The following is a 26,831-nucleotide window of genomic DNA, read 5'->3' on the forward strand; positions in this document are numbered from 1 at the left end:
GCGCCTATGTTCATTGTTACCCCCAACATTACATCTCCCTTCCCCGTAGGATTCAGTTTAAAGCCCTCCTGATGAAGTTCTTCATGCTGTGGCCAAACACATTCTTCCCATCCTTTGTGAGGTGCAACCCATCCCTAGCCAACAGCCCATCTTCCAGGAAGTATAGCCCGTGGTCCCAGAATCCAAATCTCTCTCGTCGGCACCACCTTCGTAGCCAGTCATTCACCCGGAGTATTTTTCGTTCCCTTTCTATCCCTCTTCTAACTACTGGAAGGATGGATGAGAAAACTATCTGGGCCCCAAAGTTCTTGAGTTTCCTCCCCAAAGCTTCAAAGTCTGACGTTGATCTCTTCGTAGCTCCGCTTGGCGGTATCATTTGTTCCCACATGGATGAGAAGAAAGGGATACCTGTCAGTGGGCTTTATGAGTGCAGGCAACCTTTCAGTCACGTCTTTAATCTGTCCTCCTGGGAGACAACATACCTGGCGAGTCCATGCGTCTTCGCAACATACTTGGGTCTCGATCCCATGCAGCAAGGAGTCTCCCACTACTACCACTCTTCTCTTCTTCTAGGCCTGGGTTTCATCGCCTCTGTTTGACTGACCTTCAGCCTCCTGCTCACTCTCATGCAGGTTCCCCTGTGATTCTTCCTCTGCAGGCTGTCCTCCAGTCTCATCCGCAAGTACCTGGAATCGGTTCCACAGCTCCACTGGTGCAGAGTGGCGTCTAGTTCTTCTTCTCCTAACTGTCACCCTTTTCCAAGGAGTATCCTCTATACCATTTTTCCTCACCTCAGCATTTCCCACTGCCTCATCTTGCTGTTGCTCTTCAAGCTTCTGGTCTGCCCTTTGCTGCTGTAGTTCCCCCATTCTGTCCAAGAACTCTTCGGGTTCTCTTATTCCCCGGAGGATCGACAGTCGCCGCTCCAGTCCACTTACTTTTTCCTCCAGCAGCGTGATCAACTTGCACTTGTTGCAGGTGTAGGCCATGTTGTTCTCAGGCAAGAAAAGCATATCCTCACTGCAAGGGAATATCTGTTTGTCCCCCAAAGAATGGGTCCCTCCTAAGGGAGGATGGGTCCCTTCCTCAAGACCCTCAATCTCTATGACTACAAAGGAGCTGACACGCTGGGATCAGGACGCCAGTGTGAAGTCCCCAAAGGTATCATCCAAAAACTTCTCCGACTCTCTCAGTTTCTCCAGGTCAGCAACCTTGGCTTCAAGAAAACAATCTTGTTCCCTCAAGACCAGGAGCTTATTTCACCAAGCATACCCACAATTTCCTTCCAGGAAGCAGATAGCCATATATGTAATGCTCAGTGCAATAAACTGGATAGACCCCACACCCCTACTGACTTTCTGCCTTCGTAGCTGGTTGTTTTATGATTCAGCTTACTTGAAAAACTAAGTTATTTACTAGCAGAAGACAGGGAATAGTTGACTGTCCTGGCCTCCTTGTCCTGCTGCGAAACTCGCACAGTGCTTAACTCCTGTGTGTGTTTCACTTCTTTACACTGCCACTTTGTCACTGGGGCTCCTCCTCGCATTCATGAAGCTGGGCTGCCTTATAAGCCTGTCCTACTTTTATAGCCCTGGCTATAGCCTCACCCATCTGCTGTGCAGCCAATTAGATTAAAAGGCCTCATTTTTAAAAAAAAATTCTGGGGCTGTCATGTTTCTATTGTTCCATGCAGCAACAGCCACCAGTGCCGGCACGCTGGCACCAACTGAAAGTCCCTCCATGTGATAAAGGGGTCCCCAATGTGGTGCCCCAAAGGCTCTCCATTCCCTGCCCCCCTCAAAAATTTATTTTTAAGAAAAAACCTTGACAAATGTTAGAGCTCTGGGTTCCCTTCCTAATCAGCAGTTGGGCAGGCAGGCAGAGAAGGAAAGAGTTATTTCCTGGCCCTGTCCAACCTTCTTCCACCCCTGCTGTCCTTTCCACTTTGCTCTCTCTCTCCACTCCTAGACATTGGCCTCACTCTTTCTCCCCACCCACCCCTTTCCTTGCTCTTTCTCCTCCCTCTACCCCTCTGCCTTGCTATTCCCCCGCTCCCGCCGCTTCTAGCCTCACTATTTCTTCCCACACCTCTTCAGATCATGGTTTCCTCCCCCAACCTCTCTCTTTCTCTCACTACTTCCCGCCCTCCCAGTCCCTCGCCTTGCTCCTTCTTTCCCTCTCACCCCTCTCTCTTGCTATTTCTTCCTCCTCCCAGCCCCAAACTTCCCCCCCTTTCCCAGCCCTTTCTCATTCTTCTCTCTCTGTCTCTCTCTCTCTCTCTCACACACACACACACACACAACCCCACCTTCCCTGGCAGAGGCTCTTGTGATAGAACAGGAGGTAGGCGCACCAGGTGGGGCATGGAGTGTCTAACCCTGGGGTCAAGGTAGGGAAAGCTTTTTCTTTCCATTTGGGGTTAGGGGCATTTTCCTTTCCTTTGTGGCTAGGGAAAGGTGTATGTGTGTGAGTGTGTGTGGATAGGATGAGCAGAGCAATCCTATGTAGGCCTACTCAGAAGTAAATCCCATTAAGTTCCATGTAAGCATGCATAGGATTGCAGCCTTAAATGGGTATTTTGTTGTGCTTCTGTGGGGTTAAATATGTGGATTGGCTTTGGAGTTCAGGCACTTCCTCTGCTCGTTTCTTGGGCAAATTACTTGTCTTTTGATCAGCCAGGCCCCCACAGCAGCCATTGTGTGACTAGCCCCATCCTTCGTGGGAGCCATTTTGTGGTGGTGTCCACAGTTCCTCAAATTCCCAAATATGCACGGGGGTCCAAAAAGGTTGGAGACCCCTGCTTTAAGAAGAGGGTAGGACACAGCTGCTATAGGCCATTTGAGCATGTCTGTTCACCAATACCATCTGTGGAGGTCCTCCACCTCCAAAGGTGCCCCTCCCACCTGAAGTACATGGCTGGATGCTGTTGACAGAGCATTCTAAGCGATGGTGCCCTGCTTGTGGAATGATCTTCCCAGGGAGGGTCACCTGACACTTACCCTGATGTCTTTTCAGCACTGGGCAAACAACTTATTTTCCCAGCCTTTTCTAACTCTTGCCAAGTGTTTTCAATGCTATGTTTTACTTGCTTTTTAACTCTTGTTTTATTCTTAGTTTGTTTTTGAACAGCATATAAATCTTTAAAATAGATATGCACCCCCTTATAAGGTCTATGAAATTTCTAATATATTAATTCACATTAAACTCTGCTTCTTGGTCAATCACAGCTCCTAAAGCAACTTGAATTGGCTCAGAGCTGTTGCACGAGGGAGAGGCAACAACACTGTTCTGCCCAATTTGTCTTACACAGGATGCTGCTTAGGCCTCTGTTTGCACCACAACACCTATCGCAGAGGACAGTGCTAGCCTTCAGGTCTCTTAATTTCTGCTGCTAGCATTCTCCAAAAAAAATGGCCCCAGCTAATTTGAAATCTTAAGAAAGATTTAAAGGCACAGAAGCAAGATATGTGTTGTTATCTAAGATAAAATATGTTGTGTGTTAAACAAAATGGAATTTCTCCACAGAGTTATCTATTGTTAAAAGCTACATTTAGTTAGGAAACAAACTGCAAATGCAAGCCTAATGCTGTCAGCATAGTATGCAATGTTCTTCATTATGTTACACTTGTCTCCAAGTGATAAGCTACAGATGGGGAATCTCTGACAGCCTGTAGGACCTCCTCACCCTGCCTCCCTGCAACTGGGCTTGTTTAAAAAAAGCTTCCATTAGCACCAATGGTGGGGGTGCACATGAACGTCTCTCTGTGTGGAAGTGTGTAAATGTTTGTGTGTGTTTATGTGTGGATGTATGAATGGGTGTGCAGGTGAAAGTGTGGGGTGACCCTGCCACTTCCACACTGGCCCCAAAAAGGTTTTGCTTTGGCCCCATCCACCACTGGAACCCGGAATGTTAGCCATCAGAAAACTCAGCCCTTAGGCTGAAGAACGTACCCTACCCTTGCTGTGAGCTCTTAGCAGCAGTATAAGTTTCCCCACAATTCAGCACCTGACATGCACATGGCAGGCTGATGACTTCATTAGTGTCTGAATTTGCACTTTTAAAAAACAGCAGCATATAAGAAAGGAAAATGGAATTCCATGTAAAGCATCTAAACATGAAAAAATCCTTACCTGTCCCAGTCATCATCTCCAGTTCTCCTCCTCCAAGATCTTTCTGCACCAGGCTTATCAAACTGATCAAAGTCATCATCTGTTAACAGAAGACATTTAGTAATTTGCACATATGAAGAAAATGCACAGATTGTAAAACAGCAGTACTAACTTTTTCTCCTCAAGAATTCTTATTTGCTTTTGCAGTGTCCTATGGGAAGAACTAGAAAACATATTAGATTTACTAAATTTAAAGAGATCATATTGGTTTGTCAGCAGTCCTAACACTAATCGAAACAACAACATCTTGTGAAGGCAGCACATTCCATAGATTAAAATGTACAACAAAAAAACAAATTACAGAGTAATCTTAAATGGGCTTGGAGCAGGAATGGGGCAGATCTACCATCTCATCCACAACCCTATCCGCTCCCACTGGCCAGGGCAAAAAATGTGTGGGGACAGATTTTTTTTTCTTTTTCCCCCAGCGAAGCAGGTTTTTTAAAGTTCCCCCTCCTGCTGTTCACACAGGGGGGAATTTTCCTATGCCAAGTCTCCAGCCTGGAATAGGTGAGGGACCTGTATTGGTTCCCCTTCAGGGAATGAAGCAGGTTTGGATTCAGCAATCCAAAGCCAGTTCTGTTCCGCCCCGAGAATGTACCTTTGGGGGCTTTCTACCAGCTACTGCCGATGGGAAAATCAGTGGTGGTAGCTTCCTGCATGCACAACTTTCCACAGGTGCAGCGGGGGGCCACTGCCACCAGAGCCTGCCCTACTGTCAGAGCATCTTTCTGCAGGCAGAGGCCAGCAGGTGGCCACCTCTGCTACATCCTAACTCCCTCCAGCCATCAACAGCCAGAAATGAGGGGTTAGGACTGCTCTCTTAAGTCTGTTGTTTATTAATACCAAGTAGAGAGCACCTTGTCAAGTTGGGTGGCAGAACAACCATTTTCTATACTTCTCTATTTTGAACTGGGTTGGTTAACATCTTAGCTGAGCTTTGTATTGTTTTTAGGATTTTTATGTAACTTGCCTTGTATATTAATGGAAAAACAGAATATAAATTTAAAAAATAAACAAAAGTTAACATTATAATGTTAACTTTTTTTTTTAATTCTACCCAATCTTCATTTTCTTTAACTCTTTATTGGCTTTGTGCAGTGAAAGGCACTCCCAACATATGTAGAAGATGAACAGAAGGCCTACTGAAAGGAAGAGATCAGAAGCACGCATTTTCAGTTGATAGGACATCAGGGGTAACTTCTAACAGAGAACTGTGGTTAATGTTAACTGTGGTTAATGTTAACTATGGTTTAGGCAAACAAGCCAAAACCATTAACTATGATTTGAAGCTGGCTTCTTTCACTAAATCCAATATGATACAAGCGCTAACATAAATTATGTTATGCTAGCAGAAGGGACTTCTAGTGCAATGCCAATGGCATTGGCTGGCACAACAGAATGCCCTGGAAAACCCATCGCATCAGCTAACACAATTGGCATTGCATTAGAGGCCCTTATGCTAGGACAACCCAATTTATGTTGGTGCTCATGATGAATTGGATACTGCCCATAGTTAGTATTAATCAGTCTGTCCAGGTCTGGACATAATGAGTAAGCACAGTTAATTGAAAAGGGAAATGACAGACTGCAATCTCCTCCTCGTGTCTGCACCAAGAAGGATGAAATCGCATAAACCCAAAATTCACTGCTGCTCGTGCACATAGCACTAGACCCAAGGTCCCTAATCCTTTTGAGCTTGTGAGCATATTTGGAATTGAGGAAGCGTTATTAGTGCCATCACAAAATGGCTATCATGTTGTATTGCCGTGGCTCTGGAAATGATTTTTTTTACTGGTTGAATTATGTTTTAAAGTATTTATTTTTTCTTGAATTTTTAATGTTTAAAGTTTGATTATTATGTTTTGATACTTGTATTTTGTTCATCACCTTAGGCGGACCTGGTCCAGAAGGCAGTTTATAATTAATATTATATACATAAATAAGAAATCAACAAAATGAGGGCATTTTACAGAATTCACAGAAGATTCTGTAGAGTTGCAGTGGTTGCCAGTGAGTTTCCAGGCCCAATTTAAATAGGTCCAGGCTCTTTGAAGGACAGCCTGCACCAATGTGAACCAGCCCAAGCCCTAACATCATCCACGGAAACCCTGCTCACATGCCCACTGTCGGAATTTCCATTGATTTCAGCTAATACAATTGATAACCTCATCATCTTAGGTGGAAGTTACCTGAAGTGGAAGAGACTCCATGATGAACCCACGATTGTGTTTACCCTTCATCTCTTTTTCTTTTTAACAAGCTTACAAAGCTAAAGATAGTCAGAACAATTATTAATTGCCATCCTCTGGTCTCTGAAAACCAATAGCAAATTATAACGTAAACCTTGTCTCCAGAGAAGAGAGATAAAACTGGTTGCTTAGAGACCAAAGATTAAGCTAACTTTTTTGGAAGGAGAACGAAAAGTTAAAATAGTTAGAGTGATTGGAGAGGAGAGCCAACCTTCCTTTGAAATTGCCTCCCTGCCTTTTAGGATAGACTGCTCCCCACATTTTGTACCAGTGGGATATAATAAGAGAGTAAAGTATATTAAGGGTTACACTGTTTGTTTCATTTTATTTTAGGTGTTAGTATTCATAATGCCTTTTATTAATATATTTTATTCTATCTTTGTATAAAATGAAGAAACTAAATAAAAGGAAAGGACTTGGGTATATTTGAAATCTGGACAATTACTTTTGTATAAAGATGGCTTATTCTGATAGAGGAACTATCTATCCCAGATTAAAGAGGGGGTTTCCCTTCAGGTTTTGGGATTCAGGTGATTCAGATTCAGGTTCTGAACAATCTGTTCAGAAGGGGTCTCAATCTATGACACCACAAGAAAGATATAGGTTAGTGGGCACAAGAGATAGGGCCTTTTCTGTCATGGCCCCATCCTTATGGAATGCCCCACCATGCCATGTGCACATAGCTCCTTCCCATGACTGTATGTAACCAGGCTTTAAAGATGTGGATGTTTCAATATGCCCATTTTAATTTTGTAAATGTGTGTTTTTATTGCTATTTTAAATGTTTTAAGCTGATGTTTTAATTAATTGTATTTTATATTCCACTGTTTTAACATTTTATGTTGTAAACTGCCTCGAGGAAACTCTGCCTCGAAAGACAGTAAGAAAATATTTTAAATACACACATGCCTTCTCTCACCTCAGAACATCACCCATACATACACACACACGTGTGCCCCCTTTCTCACCCTGGATCACCACCCACACTCATCCTCATCCATCCATTTACACAAATTAGCACACACACATCAAACATACATACCTACCTACATGCATGCATGCACATGTTTCTCACTTCTCATCTGCCTCCTCTGCAGCTGGTCCCCACCATTGCCCTCCCCAGCCACCTGCTGGTCACCCATCAGTCTCCCCAACCTATTCACAGCTTGCCAGGCATGAGCTATAGCTAAGGAATCCCTTTTTTAATAAAACATTTTATCAGGCAGTCAGGGTTCACTGTAAAGCAAAGCACCAGGCCACCAGTTATCTTCATTGTTTTGTGAACCACCTAGAGAGCTTTGGCTATTGGGTCATATAGAAATGTAATAAAACATATTGTAAGAATGCCTCTGGGCCCCACCTGGGAAAGTAAATACTGCAGGCTTAGAGATGTGAAGGCCTACAAAAAACTGGGAAAATCCAGAAACATTTTGGGGGGGTACATTTCCCCCCAAATTTCACAAAAATCACTGGGGAAAAATCAGAAAGAAGTGTTTTAATTTCTCGGTTCCCCCCACCCATTTTTTCCTATCCCCCCCCACAGGATTTCGCATTTCTAAGCAGGGTGAAGGGCAGTGGTTCACAGAGCACCCACCTCCCATTTTTTTAAAAGGGTAATTTTAAAAAAAATCAGTGATGGTAAAAGGTCTCGGCAAGTGCTGATTCGCTGTTCTGTGGTGCCTCTGGATACATTAAACTGTGGTTTAGTGTTATGTGCAAACAGCCATTATATGCTAAAATGAAACTTCAAAATGGTTCAAAAACACCACTTGGTAGACAAGAGGTAGGTGTTACGCACAGACCTTTTAAAGCTTCCTATCTCTACATATGTTAGCCAAAGATTCATTGGTACATTGGGCCGTGAACCTCACTCCACATGGTCCTATGTTCTCCGCTGCCTGCTTCACGTCATGATCCCATTGGCTGTTCTGCTCAGCTGTTGAGATAAGCCAGTTTTTATATTTGAATGTCAGCTAACTAGGTCCTCTGTGGCATCAGCCCAATATGTGTATGTCACCTTTGGCTGCCACAGGTTATGTAATATCACAGGGGGACAGGCAATTTAGGGAGCAAGAATTTACTTTTTAGGAATAGTAGGGAATCTTCAATTATGAATTCCAAAATCCATGTGCAGCTCTTGGCTAAATTAAACAGCACTGGTATGTATTTACACCACAGACTTTCAAATGGGATTCTGCAGGTTAAGGAATTTAAGGGGACTTCACTAAAAAAGTGCCAAGAAGAATTTGGCCAAATTATAATTTAGAAACATGGTATGCAGCACAATTCTATATATATCTACTAAGGAGTTCCACTATGTTCAGTGGTGCTTACTCCCTAATAAGTATGTTTAGGATTGCAGCTTTAGCTTGTTGAGACAGGGAACCTTATTTAAGATTTCTTGCATTACCCACCTAATGCAGAATTGAATTTATACTACAAAATGAATTTATACTATATAAAAGGGTGCATTAGAATCTATGAGGTTCACCAAAATATTTTTAGCAACTGCTACAGCTGGAAAATAACAGTGAGAGTGGTGGACTAATGTGTTTTTGCACCCCATGCCTGTATCATCTCTAGCACTGACAACAATAGCTTCTCAGTGTTCCACTGGGTCTCAACAGATGCTGGGGTAGTTTTGTGAAACGTCTTTCATCATGTAGAAAAAACAGCAATCTCTGCAATCAGAGCTGCCTGTGGCTTTTGAAAGCTCACCAATTAGTTTAATTAAAAATCAATCGAAGGAATAAACTAACCAAGTACGTTATAGCAAGAGCAAAACAGAAGATAAAACAAAAACATGAAGCTAGAATTGTGAGCTGAAAACATTGTCCTTTCTCCTCTACCTACCTCACAAGCACATGCCCATGTACTTATATTGTCTCTAGTGACAGGCTTCTAACACAGCTTAAATGAACATTAACTGAAAAGCAGTCTATAAATATAAAATAAATATAAAAGATTAAACCTTATGCAGAAAGGCTGGAAACCATTTAGATACCTAGGAGCTAGGCTGAAATATTTTAAACGGAAGAATTACGCTTTAGGCACTATACTTTCCCAAGTCTGGCAGATGGACTCAAGAAACTGTATCAAGAACTTATCCACAGTTATATCATATTTCTGCCCAAATGCTGCCCCTTCCCATCTTCCTTTTTACGAGGGTGCAAAAGACTCAGCACTGGGTCCAAGTGAATCCTCTCATTTTATGACATGCATGGAGACTCAGACTGCTACGGATGGAATAACAATCTCACATCTCTTAAGGCTGTCATTCCATCTCATTCCAATACACATCTCTTGTCAAGAGAAGCCATTCAGTAGAAAATACATTCTTCCTTGTACAGAGAGTAGATTCTAAAGGATTGGGCGCTATGCATCATGAGATGAAGATTTGTACAAAGGAGTGGAGGAGGGTTTCTACCTTTCTGCTAAATCAGATGTCTTCTTAACCTTTTGTATCTGCTAAGTGTGCAGATTGTGACCATGCGTGGAAGCATTTGATACAGTTTATAGCAAGAGTGGGCAACTTCTGGCCCTCCAGATGTTTTGGCCTACAACTCCCGGCATCTGTCACCATTGGCTATGCTGGTTATGACTAGTGGGAGTTGTAGGCCAAAACATCTGGAGGGTCTAAGTTGCCCACCCCTGGCTTACAAGCTTAGGTATTATAATTTTGCAATGTAATCATCATACCAATTTGCTAGCCTATTACTAAGTGGCAGCCTCAGCTAGATCAGTGGCAGTCATTACGTTTTAAGCATTTAAATCCACAAGGAAAGGACAGGTTCACAGGTCAAACTCCTCAAAGAACTCCAGCCATATGTCTGAACTGTTACATGTATAGCAAAGAAATCTTTTAAATAAAAAAATTGTTTGCCAAAGGCTAGTCCAATCCTGTTCCTTGCTGGATGAAGATATCGAAGTATGAGCTTTGGGGGAAGTGATTGTATGAAGGCAGTGAGTAGAAACAGCATTACCTTCTCCAAAATGCAAGCCTTCTCCCATGGGCCCAGAAAATGTGAGCGACTGCTTTGTATTAAGAAGGTCCCAAATTCAATCCCTTGCAATCTCCAGTTAAAATGATCAGGAAGCAGCTGACAGAAACCTCTGTTTCAGACTCTGAAGAGATGCAGGCAGACAGAATAGACCAGCCTTCTCCAACCTAGTGCCCTCCAAATCTTTCAGACTTCAACTCCCATCAGCTGCAGCCATCATGGCCAGTGGTCAGAAATCTTGGGAGCTGTAGTCCAAAACATCCAGAGGGCACCAGGTTGGGGAAGGCTGGATTAGACAATACTAGTATGACCTACTGTAAGATAGCTATGATTTCTTAAGCCTTATGTTGAAAGTGTACTTGATAAAAGTACTATAATTATTAGCATGGTACTTGGAAGACATATTTCTTAAATCCAGGCTTATTTCATGCTTTACATTTTTACCCTGCCTTTCCCCACAAGGAGCACAGGCCAGCATACCTAGTCCTACCCTACTTCCTTGATCCTAATAACCCTGAGAGGTACATTAGGCTGATAGTGAATGGTCTAAGGTCACTTACTTCTGAATAGACTTCTACTGTAAGACCCACGGAGTTAAAGAGAACTTGCTCCTAGGTAAGTGGGCACAGGATTGTAGCCTTAATAAACTTGGTAGCCAAGTGGAAATTTGACTCTGGATCTCTCTGGTTTAAGCCCAACACTCTAGCCATTAGCTACTACATCACTCTGGCTCTTCCTTTAACCTCATGCAAAGGTAAGCATTAATCAACCCCAATCCTGTGAATGGGTTATGCTTGCAGTAAGGGATAAACCCAGATTAGAGTTTAATTGGAGATTTTATGTTTGGTACAGTACATAAACAGAAACTCCGTCATAGTACCAACTGAAATGTTTCATAGTTCATATATATCAAAAGGCGAAGAACTTAAGTCATCCAAGTATTTGACTGTTGAAGTCTTGATGACAGAGCCAAAAAATTAAACTGACCACTTTGGAGATAGCCATATATCAAAGTAATGCTGACCTGCAAAACAAAGCAGGACAAATGCAGCACACAGTCAAGCAGATGAGGCTTGAAGATATCAAAATAGGAAAGATTCCTTAAACAGAAACTTTTATTTAAGGTATTTGTAAGAGTTTGACAAGCACGTAAAACTGTATAATTGGGCATAAACAGTGAAAGAATATTGCAAGGCACACACAGCAATAAGGAACATGTCCAGAACGTGACAGTTCAGTTAAGAGTGAAGAGTCTTCAACTAAGAAGAGGTGAAAGAAGGATCAGTATAAGGTGAAAATGAATGACAAAGGCTAGCAATGAACTGTGGGGGCCAATATATATAAGCAGAATATTGTAAACTCGGGAATGTGCGGCAATTCAAGATTACAAGGTATTTTGCAGTAAATACAAATTATTCAGTTCAGAGCTTTATCCCTCTTTACTATTCACTAAAAAGTCAAAGGAGAGAAACTACCCAATCAGAATTACCGGAAAATTAGACTGATCGGGTTTTATTCCCCAGTTCTACTCATCACGTTTTACCAGACTTATTATTAAGTTTTATACATGAGTGTGACATGAGCTCCCCTCCTATTTTGAGAAAATAAGAACTAACAGCGTCAAGATTCCTCTCTTGAGCTTTCTTACCTCTAGAAATCCATATATAACCTGTCCTCAATTCCCATAAATACCGCTTAGCTTGAACTCCTGGCAGCCCACCCCCATGTTGCCTGCAGTTACCAAATCCCCTGGACAGCTCCTACACCTAGCGTCCCCTCTGTATGCACGTCATACTGCCTGCAATCCCCTAACTTACATTACTCCAACATCTTGAGGCACCGCGCTGACCCAAAATACGCCCTGAGCCTCTAGCAATCCCTCTCCCCTGAAGCAATCTGTACAACCAGTAATCCCAACGCTCCAAGTACTCTAACTCTCATGAAGTCCCTGCCACTCCACCAGTGGACTGATGCCCATGCCCGCCCCCAGAACAAACCCTTATAAGCCAGTCCCAAATAGTATCCATGTCTCCACTCTTCCAAGTGCATGTAACTTCTAGCAATTCCCGCGGGCGGCACCTAATCTACTCCCCCCCCCAATTCGGGTGACTAACACAAACATGCTTTTACCCGAGAGTAAGCCCCATGGAACACAGGGACTTGCTTCCGAATAAACTCACAGCGAGATGGGGCTGACAGGCGCTCAGAAGCCCCCCGCTACACTGTGCACAAGGCGACCGCATAACCCACGCTTTCTTGCCCTCCTTCCCCGGCTGCCGAGTCCCACAGGCTGCCCCGCCAGACGGTTTAGGCCCGCTGCTTATATCGCTAGCCAGCCGCGCCCCCTTGGCCTCTGCGGGCGGAGGTCCCACCCCGTACCTGCGCCTCCTGCGCCTCCTCCCAAGGCGGCTGCCATGGCGCCGGGCCCTGCGCGGACGCGGTGTGAGGAGCCCGCGACCCTCCTGCCTCTCACGACAGCGGTGGGTTGTTATTATCGGTGGGTGAGTTGCCCGCCGCCGATCACAAATCTAGCACAACATGGCGGCCGGCGGCTGAGGGAAAAGGCAGAGAGACGACGCGAGGGGGATGAGCGACGCTAATGGCGCCGCGTTGCAGTCTGGGATACCGGAGGACCAGTCCTCCTCTTTCGCTCCCCTCCCCGACTCCGAGGGCAAAGGCTGGTCTCCGCTGGTTGGTTAACCCGAGTACTAGGCCGAGAAGCCGCTTCGCGCGCGCCTGCGCAGCATTGGAAATAGGGCGGAGGCGGGGAGGAGAGCGTTGGAGGGCGACGTCGCGGGCCTTTGGCGCGTGCGCACAATCAAAAAGTGGGGCCGTCTTCCTCCACTCTCTATGGTCTCGCGGGCCGACAGCTGTAACGCGATGCGCATGCGTCTAGGCTGGGGAAAGGGCGGAGAGTGAACCCCGGAGATTGAAATCTCAATACCAAAGGGATGTGGCGCATGCGCAGAATGTGGGGGGGTTGTTTTTGCTGTGGGTGGATTTTCCTCTCCCGGCAGGGCAGATAGAAGGTAATCCAATTTAATCTTTGCTGCTGCTTCATGGCATTCCCTAGGGACAAAACATGGAGAAATAGTTGGCATTTAAAGCCCTTAATTCTTTCTACTTCCTCTCTTGCCTCAATGGATTACTATCCATCTCCTTAATAACCTGCTGTTGTTATTAATTTTATTATTATTAATAATAATAATAATAAATAAGCAGCCACAGGTTGGGAGTTATGTGAACACATTACGTTGCAAGCAGAACATCCGCCAGTGTAAGGCGTAATTGCTTGTCTAACAGTCACACGGGCATCTCCCGGTCCCCTCTTGCGCTCCCATCTGTGTGGTTCTTTCCTGGTTTTTGAAGGCTCTGACTTGTTTTGGCTAAATACAGGCTTACAATCAATGTTGGGGCAGCAGGAGAAACAAACAGTGATGACATTCTAATTAGCAGGAATCAAAGCCATCAACTACGGCTTTGGTGGCTTGTTCTGCCTTTCAGTTTTTACCCATACAGTTGCCTTCGGCTGGGTCAGATCCATTGAGTCCATTTGGCCTGGCAGGATCGCCACCTGTGACTGGCAGCAATGGCTCTCCAAGGCCTCTTTCTTTCCCAGCTCCGCTACCCAGCCAAGACCCATTCAGTCAGCCATGCCCATCCTGGTGCCCTCCAGATGTAATGGACTACAACTCCCAGATTCTGGGAGATCCTGGGAGTTGTAGTCTAACACATCTGGAGGGCACCAGGGTGGGCAAGGGTGCATTGTGGATATCGTAAGACTCAGGGTCTGCAGGAGTGTGCTGCTCTTCCCTGTAGTAAAGGAGTCTTCTGTATCTTGACGCCACGGGCATCTGCTCATAGGGGCAAGGGGGTGCAACTGCCCCCTCCCGGGTTCCGGTCATGACGTCATTCCGAGAACAGCAACAGGACTGCTGTGCTGTGCCTGCCCTGTCTGTCCTTACTTTCAGTTTCCAGCAAGGCTCAGGACAGGACAGCTGGTATTTTAGGGAAATGCAGATGGGGCTGTGAAATTGATTGTAGCAGCAGTGCAATTCATTAAGGTTTAGAACAGGTTGTTGTGAGACAGACAGATACACACGCACACAAGTGGAACCTCTTTCCATCTCTCTTCTTAGTATTGGCTTTGGAGCTGGGACACTGCGCCATGCAGCTCCACAAAAGTTAGTGTTTTCTCAGGTATTGTAGAAATAAAGAAACCTCTTGTGAAAGTACCTTAATTTATTGTTTGCTGCCTATTGAGCAGAAGGGCCATTACAGGGGTGAGGGGAGTCATGGAAAGAATGGAGGGTTTCAGCTGTGGGTGGAAAGACATTGTCTGGTCACCAGGTCTATCCAATGAGAAACAACAGAGGGATAAAGCTGGCATACAAATTGTTCAGAGGCTTGATCTACCTATCTTAGTAGACCTGGTGCCCAGGCCTTAGCACTGCTCAATCACCAGATCTACCAGGAATGGTAGACCTGTTGTCTGATGCTATTGAGGCTTTTAAAAAAATGTGCAACCATACACAAAATGTACAGTTCAAGGAAAAGTATGCAATTCCCAAAGTTTTGCTGTAGGTTAACATTCAAGCCATGCAAAAGTTGTATTGTTAGCTGATGTAAAAAGTGGCTGATAACAGGGTGAATAAAGTGAGTTGTCCAGGCTCCTCTAGAACCTAAAACCTGATCGAGCAGACTCATTCCCCTCCCACTGCTAAAGACACTCCCCACAGGTTCCACTGCTACTCTCTAGAGCTGCCTTCCCCAACCTGGTGCCCTTCAGATGTTTTGGACTTCAACTCCAGTCAGCCCCAGCCATAATGGCCAATGGTCTGGAATGCTGGGGTTGTAGTCTAAAATATCTGGAGGGCATCAAATTGGGGAAGATTGTTCTAGAGAGTGTTCATCAGTGTTTCCAAGATTAAGGGTGCAATCCTATGCATGTTTAGACAGAAAAAAGGCCTACAACTCCCAGCATTCCCCAGCTACCCATGCTTTTCTGTCTAAATATGCATAGGATTGAGCTCTCAGGAAATTGTTCTAGGATGAGTCACATGAAGTTGCTAATGTTATGATAAGGCCAGCAATGCCATAAAATTTATTTTATGATATTCTTAAAACAGCTTCACTGTGTTTTGTGCATCTTGGGGTTTTTCTCTCTTCTTCCCATGTGTTTTTTTTTTTATAATCTCTCCAAATAAAGTTTTGTTGGAGTTCATGATGCTTCTTGAATATAACACTGTTCTGCATTAGTGGTGTTCAGTTCCCAGGATCTTCTACTACTCTTTGTAGGTGTCTAAATGTCATGGAATGTGCTGCTAAGCAACAAAGAGCACACAGAAGAAAAGTGCACAGATGTGTTGTAACAGTGCGCGCTATGTGCGCGAATTACAGCCACAAACTGCTGTGAAGCTTTGCCCCCAGCCCCGGAAAAATTCCAGCCGACACCCACACTTGGCCCCATTCTGACGACCGCTTAGCTGCTCCTTCGTTGCTGTCACCCCCTAGGGACAGCCTTCTCTGTACAACTGCAGCCCTTCCCTCGGTTCTTCAACATCCCATGCTGAAATGTTATGTTGCTCGTTAGACTCCGTATCTCCGTAGAACTTCGGCAAACAAAACATATTCAGTTGTTTAGAACCGCTCACTAGCTTTATCCAGATATTGCACAGAGGTATAGTAAGCGTGAAGTAACGTATGAAGCTGCCTTGTCCTGGGCCAGGTAGACCCCCAAGGCTGTAGAATCATACTATCCGCAATCCTTTCCATTCGAGGTGGTGGGAATTGAAACAGGGATCTTCAGCACACAAAACACGTGCTCCACAGCTGTAGTAAAGCAGCACATAAAGTAACTTGTGGTTCTCCAGATGTTTTGGCCTACAGATCCCATCAGCATGAGCCAACATAGCCAATGGTGAGGGATGGTGAGACCTATAGGTGAAAACATCTGGAGAGCCGCAAGTTGCCCACCCGTGACCTAAAGGGAATCATTTACAAAGAAGGGAATGTTCCATCGCACATCAGAAGAGGGGCTCAAACCCTGGCAATATATAGGTAATGTGTGTTGATTCTCACCGGTGGTGTAAAATGGATCTTCATAATGGATCTCCATTAATTAGAGAATTTGTATCCATATTTTCTATTGTCGCGTGGTTTGTCCGTTTTGCATTTTACTTATATGCTGCCCTATAATAAAAAGTGCTCAGGGTGACTCACACAATAACCGACTTGGTTTGGAAATGATTTCAGATGTAATCTATTCCTGCATCGTCCTGCTGAACAGCATCTGTGTACACAGCGACTGCTGATTCTATGGTGGCAGAGAAAGGAGGGACCAAGCCTCTTTGGGCCTGTGGAAAAATTCAAACCAGCTTCCCCCTGGGCTCCTTTGATTATCTTGCCAAGCCAACAGATTCATTTGTCATCCACTCTCCACATTAAACTTCACATCTTGTTCTCAATTAATTTGTTTCTTTCCACATACAAGTTGGGTAACCTCATCCCCTTGCATCCCACACTACAGGAGCAGTGAGCCAATAGAGATGCCTCATCCAATATAAAACACAATTTTTGAAGAGCTATCTTGAATAACCAATTATTGACTTCATTGTACATTGTAGTAGGATTTAATTAAGCGATAAGGTCCATCATAGTGGGGTCTTTTATCTTTGAGATAAGAATTTGTCAGGCTTACCCCAGGAGGTCCTTATCGGAAAGATAAGGGAAAGGTACATAGGTGTCTCCTTGTTAGTTTAAATCCTTTAATTAAAAAGACCTTTTAAAAATAGTTATAGGTTGTTGTTGTTGTCTTTGCCTCCACACTTGAGAGATGCGAAACAAGTAAGATGATACCTTTAACTGGATCAACATCTATTGATGAAAGAGAATGCAAATAGTTCTGTGCAACTCCCTGGTTTGGTCTAATAGGTTACATTATTGCCTTACCTATTATATATTTCGTTCTTGGGGACCAATATGCAACAGCAATCTGTAAAGATCTCTTCATCAACATGGTGGTTCAGGGTTATGACCTTCGCTGGTCAAAACTGGTGGACCCTATAGCAAGTGCATCCTTAGAGAGCAGTGCCATTTTGACAGTGTCCTACTTAGCAAGACATTAGGTCTAAAAGGTGTGCCTCTACCGGTTTCAGCAGAATGGTTAGCTATCCCTCCCAATATTGGATCAGACAGAACAGCCTTCCCCAACCTGGCGCCCTCTGGATGACCTGGACGACAATTCCCATCGTTCCAGCTAGCGTGCCCAATGGCCTGCGGATGATGGGAGTTGTAGTGCAACACGTATACAGGGCGCTGGGTTGGGCAAGGCTGAGGTAGAATGTTCCTTTCGCCTTCCATGATGGAGTCTCCTGCTTAGCATATAATGAGAAAGATTATATGCCCAGTGACTGTGAAAGCAAAGCAACAAGCTTTGACAAGCTTGGAGGAGGAGAAAAATGCTGTGGAGCAGACTGAATTATTAGGAATTCTTATTAGGGCACGTCTACACTTTTAATTTTCAGGTCTTAGTTACGCTTATTCAGCATTCTGAATCCTGCAAGCTACATGCTTGACTATACAGATATACGGCCTGAACTGGTTTTCTTTCTGTTCATACAGCAGATGTACAGAATTCCTGTCTGCGTGTGTGGCACTGCAACCTACTCAAAGGAAAGACGGATGAGGTCAGTGTACAAAACCATCTCATCGAACTTTCTTTTCTCAGATGCTAAGATTTCAACTATATGCATCGGAATGAGGTGGGAGAATTCTGAGAGGGCAGAGCAGACTGTAACACTGCAGACAAATGGTGGATGCCATTTTTGAATTTTTCCCCATGACAAAATAAGATAAAAACTGCCTCCAACTGCACACATCATGGAGTAGCCATGCCCACTCCATGTTATGCTAGTTTTCTGCTTGAGGTGGTTGTTGTTGTTGTTATTCACAGAGGGGAGCATTCAAAAATGTGATCCACCCTCTGCAGAACCGAGTGTTTGCCCTAGAATGCCTCCCAGAATCTTCTGTAACACCCAAGAGGTCTCTGCCACCAGTCAAAGGAGACGGTACTCAGCTAGATGGGCCAATGGCTTGTCAAATCTGAGTCGTTGGGGTTCTACAACAGACAAGTCTATCTGGGAAGGGTCCCCTCAAAGCAAACAGTTTGAAAACCACTGGGCTAAAGCATCTGGGCAGCAGTAATATTCTAAATCACACATGGGGTAAGGAAAAAGATGGCCAATGAGCAAGAGGCTGGAGCAACTCCCCTATGAGGAAAGGTTATGACATCTGGGACTGTTTAGCTTAGGAAAAAGATGAGTGAGGGGAGACATGACAGAGGTGCACAAAATTATGCATGGAGTGGAGAAAGTAGATAAGCAGACATTTTTCTTCCTGTCTCATAATACCAGAACCCAATGGGGTCATCCCATCAAGGTGAATGGTGGGAGATTCAGGACAGATAAAAAGAAGGACTTCACACAGCGCAGAGTTAAGCTATGGAATTCGCTATCACAAGATGTCGTGACAGCCACCAACTTGGATGGCTTTAAAAAGGGATTGGACAAATTCCTGGGGGAGATGGCTATCAATGGCTACTAGACCTGATAGTTATGTGCTACCTCCAGCATCAGAGACAGTATGCCTCTGTATACCAGTTGCTGGGGAACATGACTGGGAGAGTGCTACCTTACTCACATCCTGCTTGTGGGTTTCCCACAGGCAGCTGGTTGGCCGCTGTGTGAACAGAATGCTGGACTAGATGGACATTTGGTTTCATCGAGCACAACTCTTCCTATGTTCTTAGTGGTGGGCTGATAGGTGGGTACTGAGAGGCTGAAGAAGAGTCCAGCAGCACTGGAGGAAGCTGCAGAAACGTAGCAGCAGAGAAGCCCCTCTGCATGTTCACTTGGAAGTAGGCTCCACTGATTTCAGGGCAATTTACTTCCAGCAAGTGAAGTGTGAGTAGCAAGGAGGTATGCTGGCTTCAGTACTGACAAGGGGCAGACTGACAATTGGGCTCTGTTGTTCATGTGGAGGACCATAGCAATGCAGCTCAACTACATGGCATTTTCATTTTTTTAAAATTCAGGCTATCATGTTGCTGAAAACAGCCAGTTTTTAGTTCCAGAAAGATGATTTTTCTGGCGTATGTTTTTGCTAAGACTTGACATTCTCAACGGCTTGTAAAGAAGGAACAAATCCATTGAAGTAGATTGGCCTCAACCCGAAACTGTCCCATTTTTTATTGATACCTGGTAAAAAGAGAGGGGTCTCTTTATTTCTTTAAGCTGCCCTGAAATGGCTCCCTTACTTGATTCCATTGCTCAAGCCAAGAAAGTCACGCAGGATGCTACTCAGAGCGTGCCTACCATCACTTTGCATTGTCGCGCAGGGATGCGGTAATGAGAAACACACTTGATCCTTCTGTAATAGTTCTCCTTGGAAGTACAGCTCAGCGTGTTCTGATGTCAGCCTTCATTTGGAGCACGCAGACTGCTGCCTGACTTGAAAGAGGTAACAGGCGTTCCCAGCCTAAGCGTTTAGACATTTACATATGTATGTTCACATCAATAGAGTAAATATGCAGTGAATAAACCCGGTTATATTGGAAACTGTACTTACAGTATAATTGGGACATAAAGAGCTGTCATGCAATCTGAGGGATGCTTTCAGCCTCGATGTGGATGTATATTTACCAAGTTATGGGTTTTTAATACAGGGCACAATTCAGCAGGACACGCTCCTCCACCAGTCCTGTCGCTATATACATCCCAGTGCATTGTGTCACATGACATCAGTGGACATTTAGTAAAACATGGGACAAAATACATGAGGAAAAATCTGTTGAAGCAGAAAACGCAGACTTTTTGTCTTAAAACAAACTCTTTGAACTCTTCTGGGCACAATCCACCCATCACTGAAATGGGGCTTTTTGTAGACCTCAGAGTTTATTCCATTACAGGCAGTGGTACTAATCCAGAATAAGTCATTAGTGCAGGGCTAGAAAATGTAGAGGTGTCATGCAATGTCATGTAATGGCTTCCTCCCACAGAACTAGAAGCAGGGCTTTAGAGGCCAGTGTTTTAGGGTGCAATCGTATGCATGTTTAGACAGGAAAAACGACTTTTTTCTGCCTAACCTGCATCAGACCACGCCCTTACCCATTTAACCAGCCTAAAAGGACTACTCAGTATCAGACTCCCATGTTTCTCTGCAGGACTTCAGAAGCCCGATTGCAGCAGAGCAGTGGAGCCAGGGCTCACAAGGACACAGCACCCGCACTTTTATATGCAGATGTCACCTGCCAGCCCCTCAGAATTCCCTGTCCCCTCTGAGCTTAGCTGCAATCCTCACAGTTGCACTTTGCATTACAACGGTTCTCTGCTGTAATGCAGAGTAGTTTGGGTTGGCTTGATCTTGAATAAGCAATTAAAACCCATTAGCTTTATGAAAAACCTGCTCCTGGTGAAGACAAAAACTGCTAGAACTGGTTTGTTGATATGGATCAACACAGTAGCCTGAGTTTTTGGACTCCCCTTCTGGGTGTGGCTATGAGGGCTGTCATGATGAGCACCTGCACTTCAAATTTTACCACTACTCCACTGTCTGATTGGCTGGGAGATACAATGACACCCACCCAGCTCAGTCAGTTCCAACTTCGGCTCTAAGCATTCTTTTGGTGACCATGCCCGTTTGGCTGGATTCCCTTACTTATGTGTGCGTGGTGTTTTTTGTGTGTTTGTTTTAAATCACAGGTGAAGGAATTATGTTGCCATTTCTGTTTCCTGGCTTTAGCCAAGATATTTCCGCAGAAAATCGAATGGCTGAAATTTACCCAGTTCTGCACGAGATATTGTGATTTCCCTCCCTACTCACACAGCCTACATTTTGTCAAGGCCCAACTTTCGGTCACCCCCTGGCAAGATGACACAGATCATTGATTACAACCTTCAGATCCTACAACCTCACTCCCAGAGGAGAAGGCCCAGTGCTCATTTGGCAATTCAAGGCCTTCCTTCCCTGAAACCTACTTGGGAGGAGAAAACCAGAAGCACTCCATGTTCTGGATCAGGGCCTTATTAATGCTCCAGGAGAGACAGCAGGGCCAGCTCCTCAGCTGATGGCTAGTGGCTGTGGATGCGATACCTCATTTACCTCAGTTCCCTGTTGGGTGACTCCCTTATCTTTGAGGAAACCTTGCCACCTGACCTGTTAGAGAGCTCCCAATCCTCAATTTATGTATTTATGTATCTAAAAACATTCTTGGTCGCCTTTCAGGGCAAAAGCCCTCCCAAGGCTGCTCACAGCAATAAAATACATAAAAACAATTAAAATATTAAAAGCAATAAAACAAACAGAATGAAATAGCAATAAAAACAACAATAAAAGCCGACAATAAAACCAGCACCACCACCAACAACAATAACAGGAACAACAGCCTATAGACCTACTGACAGAGAGTCATATCAAGGAAAGGCCAGAGTAAAATCATATGTTTTCAAGGTCTTCTTAAAAGCCTGCAATGACAGAGCATGGCAGACCTCTGATGGCAAGTTGTTCCAAAGGTGTGGGGCCACTGCAGAGAAGGCCCTCTCACATATGGTCACCCACCTAACTGCTCTCATGGGCGGGCAAATGAGAAAGGCCTCTCTTTCTGATCTTAAAGTGCAGGCTGATATGTGTGAAGGTGGTTTTCAAGTAAGAACTGGTAAGAGAAAATTAAAGCCACACAGAGGTGGCAGAGGGAACAGGGCAGACAACTGGGAGCCTAGCTTGCAGGGGTGGAGTCAGATCTGATCTATTGCAGGATTAGTAGTTGTGCTGCCTGCTTTCTTCCAATATGCTCTGCTTATGTGTTTAAATGTGTGCGTGTGCGTGCACATATATATATATATATATATCCCAGACTTTCTTATAAACAGATATTGCAAAGACAGTGGCCCTAATACAGTTAAACTTAAGTGCAACCCTGTGTTTATTGAGACATAAATCCTACTGTGTTCTCTTGGATTTAATCCGAAGTAGGCATACTAAGGAGCATCCTGTAAGTTCCCTGGAAGCAACAGGGCCTCTTGGTTGCATTTAATGTCTACCATTGGTTTCAATGAGACTTCGTTCTGATTTACTTTAGCTGGGTTGAGGCCCATAAGTCTCCAACACATTCTGTTATTGCAAGGAAATAGACCCTGGAGAAAGCTCCCACTCCGCCCCTGGAACTTCTATAGCTTACAGAAGTGGGGAGAGCCACCCTTGTTATTGGTTGAGTGAAACGAGGCCTTGGGTTTAACTTGATCATTTGGTGCTCTGCCTATCAATTGTTGCTTGTCAGTTGGTCAATCAGTATTTTTATTAAAGCAAGAACTTTGTTGGCAATGGAATTTGGTACACCCACTAGGCCTCAGTTCTACAGTTCAGGCTTGAAGACCTGCCTGTTTTCAGAACAGTGGGGTGGGGGTGAGGGATGCAAAATGCAAAACATAATGCCGTGTCTCCCTTGAAGATCAGGAAATCAAAATGTTAGTTCGTGTGCATGTTCAGGACAACTTCCAGCATTTTAAGGCCAGACCCCAGCTTGACCCCAACCCCTGTTTTCAAGGGAGGGCGGCTATTATTATTAAAGGAAAATGTCATGTGGATAACCCAGTTGGATGTTGAGAGACTGGAAGAAGGTTAGTGTTCAGAATACAATTATATATTTCATGTTCAAATCCAACCTCCACCACCACACCCATTTTCAAGAAGGCTATAAGTATCTCTAACAGTGTGCTTTACAGGGGTGGCCCAAGACATTTTGCTGCCTGAAGCAAAGGACAAGGCTGTGATCTCTTCCTGCCCCACTCCATTCCATGTACCAAAGGTGGCATTTGAATCTTACTTCAATACTAGTGACAGGACAATGTTTTCCACCACACCAGAAGGCAGCAGGCTGGGTGGCTCACACAGTTCTGTCCTCCAGCACCTTGCCGCCACTCCCTGCCTCACAATATCTGCCACCTAAAGTGGCTACCACACGCCATCTAATAGTAGGGCTGGCCTGCTGCCCTACTAGTAACAGTATGCATGTTTCCTGATGTAAGTGTGCTTGTGAGATGAATATTTTAAAACAGTTTTGTAGTCCATGATTTACATGTTCCTTTGAAGCTCTCACTGATAAGGAATGCAATTGTTACCTGGCATCACTTTATTGATTTAGATAGACAAAAGAACAAAGCACAGAAACAGAATTTACCCAGATGAATCTGTACTTTTCAAACAGTACGTCTTGCAATTCCTGCTACAATAGCTTTGAGACAGCGAATGCATCTGCTGATATAATAGTGCCGTTTGATTGTTACCTGTGGGACTAAACACAAGCATTTGTTTGTATGTGCTAAGTTAGGAAAGATGAATTGATTATGCAGTTAAGCTTGTATAGAGTGCCAGATGTTTCTATCTGGAAATTAGTTCAGTCAAAAAATAAGGAAAAAGATGAAAGTGCTGCAGGAAAACTTAGTATTTCTAGAATATGGGTGCAATTGACTTGGACATTCTCCTCAGCAAGTCCCATTGAAATGAATGGGAGGTGCACAAAAGCATGATGTTTTTGCCCAGTTCCCGTTCATATTGATAGGGCTTGTGTTGGAGAACTTCTTGCGTAAAACCTCTGTCCCTAAAATGATCCTGGCCCCATCTACATGGCACCGCCTTCACCCTCCCACCCCATCGCAACTGTGCAGCAGTGCAGCCTCAAACTACCATCCCCTGCGATTAGGGATGGACAGATTGCTTACCGTCTGATCCACGGCATTGTCTGCTGGGGGAGGGGCAATCTGTTCCTCCCCCCCCCAGAATCCTCCGGAGCGGCTCCGCTCCACGACGATTCCGTGGAGCCACATGCCGGCTCCGTACTGCTTCTGATACAGTAATGGCAGCCGCCATTACCGTATCGCAAGCAGTCCGGAGCCCGCGTGCCATTCCAGAGGGAATCCTCGGGAGGCAGAGGTAAGTGATCCATTCCGCCGCGGATTCTGAAGGCCGGATTCAAAAGAATCCGGCCTCATTTGGGTACATGGTGGAATTCTCCACCATCCCTACCTGCGATACACTCACGATTTACTGTGCAGTTCCCAAACAGACTCGCAGTGCCTTTTTTTCCCGCCATTATACTTAAATGTGCAGCTGTGCAGTTCCGGCAGCATGGGGGTGCAACACTTCGTTGGCTGTTTTGTATTTTAGGGGTTCTGTTGTGTCTTTCCCTCCCTCGTTAGTTAAAAATTGGTTGTTCTGTGCTCCTTCATTCCCATGCAATCTGTTTGTCAGTTCCCCAGCCCAAGACTCTCGCGATGGTTCGCACGCACAAGCGTGAACGGTACATGCCTACACATCATTCCAAAATGGTGGCCGGAGTGATGCTGGTCCTCCTCCAAGAGCCCCCCTTCCAGCCCTTGGGCACTGAGTCCAAAAGCAATTGTTGCGAAGATACGAAACTGCAAAAGTGGATTAAATAACTGAAAACACCTCTCTGTGCCTCTGTAACTGCGCAGCTGTGAAGGGACGGGGCGGGAGAATAAAGGGACGTCACACAGTGACGCAGGCACTACACATGCCTACAATATGCCCACTGCAAAATGAGAAGTCAGTTCAGGGAAGGGACAGATGGCCCGCAACCTCGGGGAAACCCACAGCAAACCCCCCAAATTGCAGCAAAATGCCACCTCAGAAATCCAGTTTCCAGGAGAAAACCATGGATGGCTGTGAAGTGGCAACTGCATCATCTATCCCGAGGGACCTCGACTCACAGCCACCCCAAAGTAAAAGGCGTATATAGATGGGGCCCCTGTAGCGCAGCCTTCCTCAAACTGGTCCCGCCCCAGATGTGCAGGACAGCAACTTCCATCCTTCCCAGCCAGCATGGCCAACACATCTGAAGGCTGGGGAAGGCTAAGGCACAGGAGCGAAAAATACCCAAACACGATTATTTCATGGTCTCCACGTGTAAATGATTGCAAAGAGTCCTCTTACACTTTTGTGTAAGTTGTGAGCTTTCCACTAGTGTTTCAGCTCAGTCTCTTTTCCAGTAATCTTAAACCTTTGCTTTTTGCCCTGTTCATAATGTGTGATGTGGACAATAGCTCTTTCTTCTTTGTGATATTGCTACAATTACTTCAAGTACAAATAAACAATGCAGTTGTCAGTGTCACCACATACGCCCTTCCTTTCATCTTCTTATCTCCATGCAGCACATAACTGGATTTTCCCCCTCTTCTTTTTTCAGGTCTTATTCAGCATCGTATAGCAACATTTACTACAGTCGTATAGACTTAGTGACAGAGAGACATGAAACAAAGAGCAGTGTAGGCCCACAAAGAAACAGTGCCTAGAACAACAGCAACATGACTACTGGCTTGTTAAAAGACGATTGAGCATAGCAGTACATATACATATACCTAATATGATAATTGCTATCTTTCTCCTAACAATACATGATAATGATATAATGGCAAATTTCAGACATCTGAGCCTCACCAAGGGAATAGTTTGCAGCAGCTGTTTATGGGTGGGTGTGGTTATAAACAACTGCAGTATGTAGGAGAGAATTTCCATGACTACCAAACACATGTGGTTTGCCAAGAGCTGGTTTTGAGAGGGCTTCTGGGGCTACAAGCAGGGACCTCAGGTTGGGCCCAAACCTGGCTTTTGCACATCCAAGCCCTCTTTGGGCCCAATATGAAATAGATCTTCCATGTGTTAGCAGGACTTGCAAGCTTGCTACACCGCCAGTGGAGGCTGGCGGCTCCGATGTCAGTGGGGTAGTGAATCTGCTCTGGGTTTCAGTCTGAACTAGTCAGAACTCTAATGGAGCTATCCAAGGTGCACACCTTGGGTAGCTTCTTTAGAGTTCTGACGGGAACCCGGAGCGGATTCACCACCCCACTGATACTGGAGCCACCAGCCTCCTCCGCTATCAGCCTTCCCCAGCCTGCTGCCCTCCAGATGTTTTGGACTACACATCCCAGCATTCCTGACCATTGGCCATGCTGCCTGAGGCTGCTGAGAGCCGAAGTTCAAACCACCTGGAGAGCACCAGATTGGGGGCAGCTGAGCTATAAAACGTCTTCGCACTGGCAAAGTTCGGGGGGGGAAAAAAAAAGCTGTCAGTGAGGAAGCTGGGACAGAAGGAGAAGCGAGCTTGCAACAAGCAACAGTCGAGGGGTTCTGCGCGCACACGCAGACGTGCACTTCCGAGATCACGGAAGCTCTGTTTAACAGTGGCAACGTCAGAGTCGGTCGAGTATTTCGGGGTCCTGGATGCAGAGCGTGGGCGGCGGCTCTCAGGGGAAACCCCCGTAGCAGGACTGCAGTACCCGACACTCCTCGACGGAGAGGGACACATGCATGATGCCGAGCCCCTCGCACCGAGCGC

General features: G+C 45.0%; 2 protein-coding genes across 7 annotated transcripts in view; one reads left to right on the forward strand and one right to left on the reverse strand.

Moving 5' to 3' along the window:
- The window catches only part of RBM33 (RNA binding motif protein 33), a 118,258-nt gene extending 105,112 nt beyond the window's left edge, over nt 1–13,146 (reverse strand). For all 6 annotated transcript variants that reach the window (XM_084859320.1, XM_084859319.1, XM_084859316.1 and 3 more), the window contains exons 1-2: nt 12,803–13,146; nt 4,132–4,210 (exon numbers count right to left, since the gene is read on the reverse strand). In XM_084859320.1, coding sequence (XP_084715446.1) covers nt 4,132–4,210; nt 12,803–12,839 — 116 coding nt within the window. In that variant the 5' untranslated portion in view covers nt 12,840–13,146. The remainder of the gene's footprint in view (nt 1–4,131; nt 4,211–12,802) is intronic.
- Nucleotides 13,147–13,417: 271 nt separating this feature from the next.
- The window catches only part of CNPY1 (canopy FGF signaling regulator 1), a 105,348-nt gene continuing 91,934 nt past the window's right edge, over nt 13,418–26,831 (forward strand). The window contains exons 1-2 of the mRNA XM_084859322.1: nt 13,418–13,452; nt 18,050–18,111. The gene's annotated coding sequence lies outside the window, so the exon portion shown is untranslated. The remainder of the gene's footprint in view (nt 13,453–18,049; nt 18,112–26,831) is intronic.

This window comes from Heloderma suspectum, chromosome 5, assembly GCF_057233095.1.
Source record: "Heloderma suspectum isolate Gila_16-S chromosome 5, 16-S_ref, whole genome shotgun sequence".
Classification (NCBI taxonomy): domain Eukaryota; kingdom Metazoa; phylum Chordata; class Lepidosauria; order Squamata; family Helodermatidae; genus Heloderma; species Heloderma suspectum.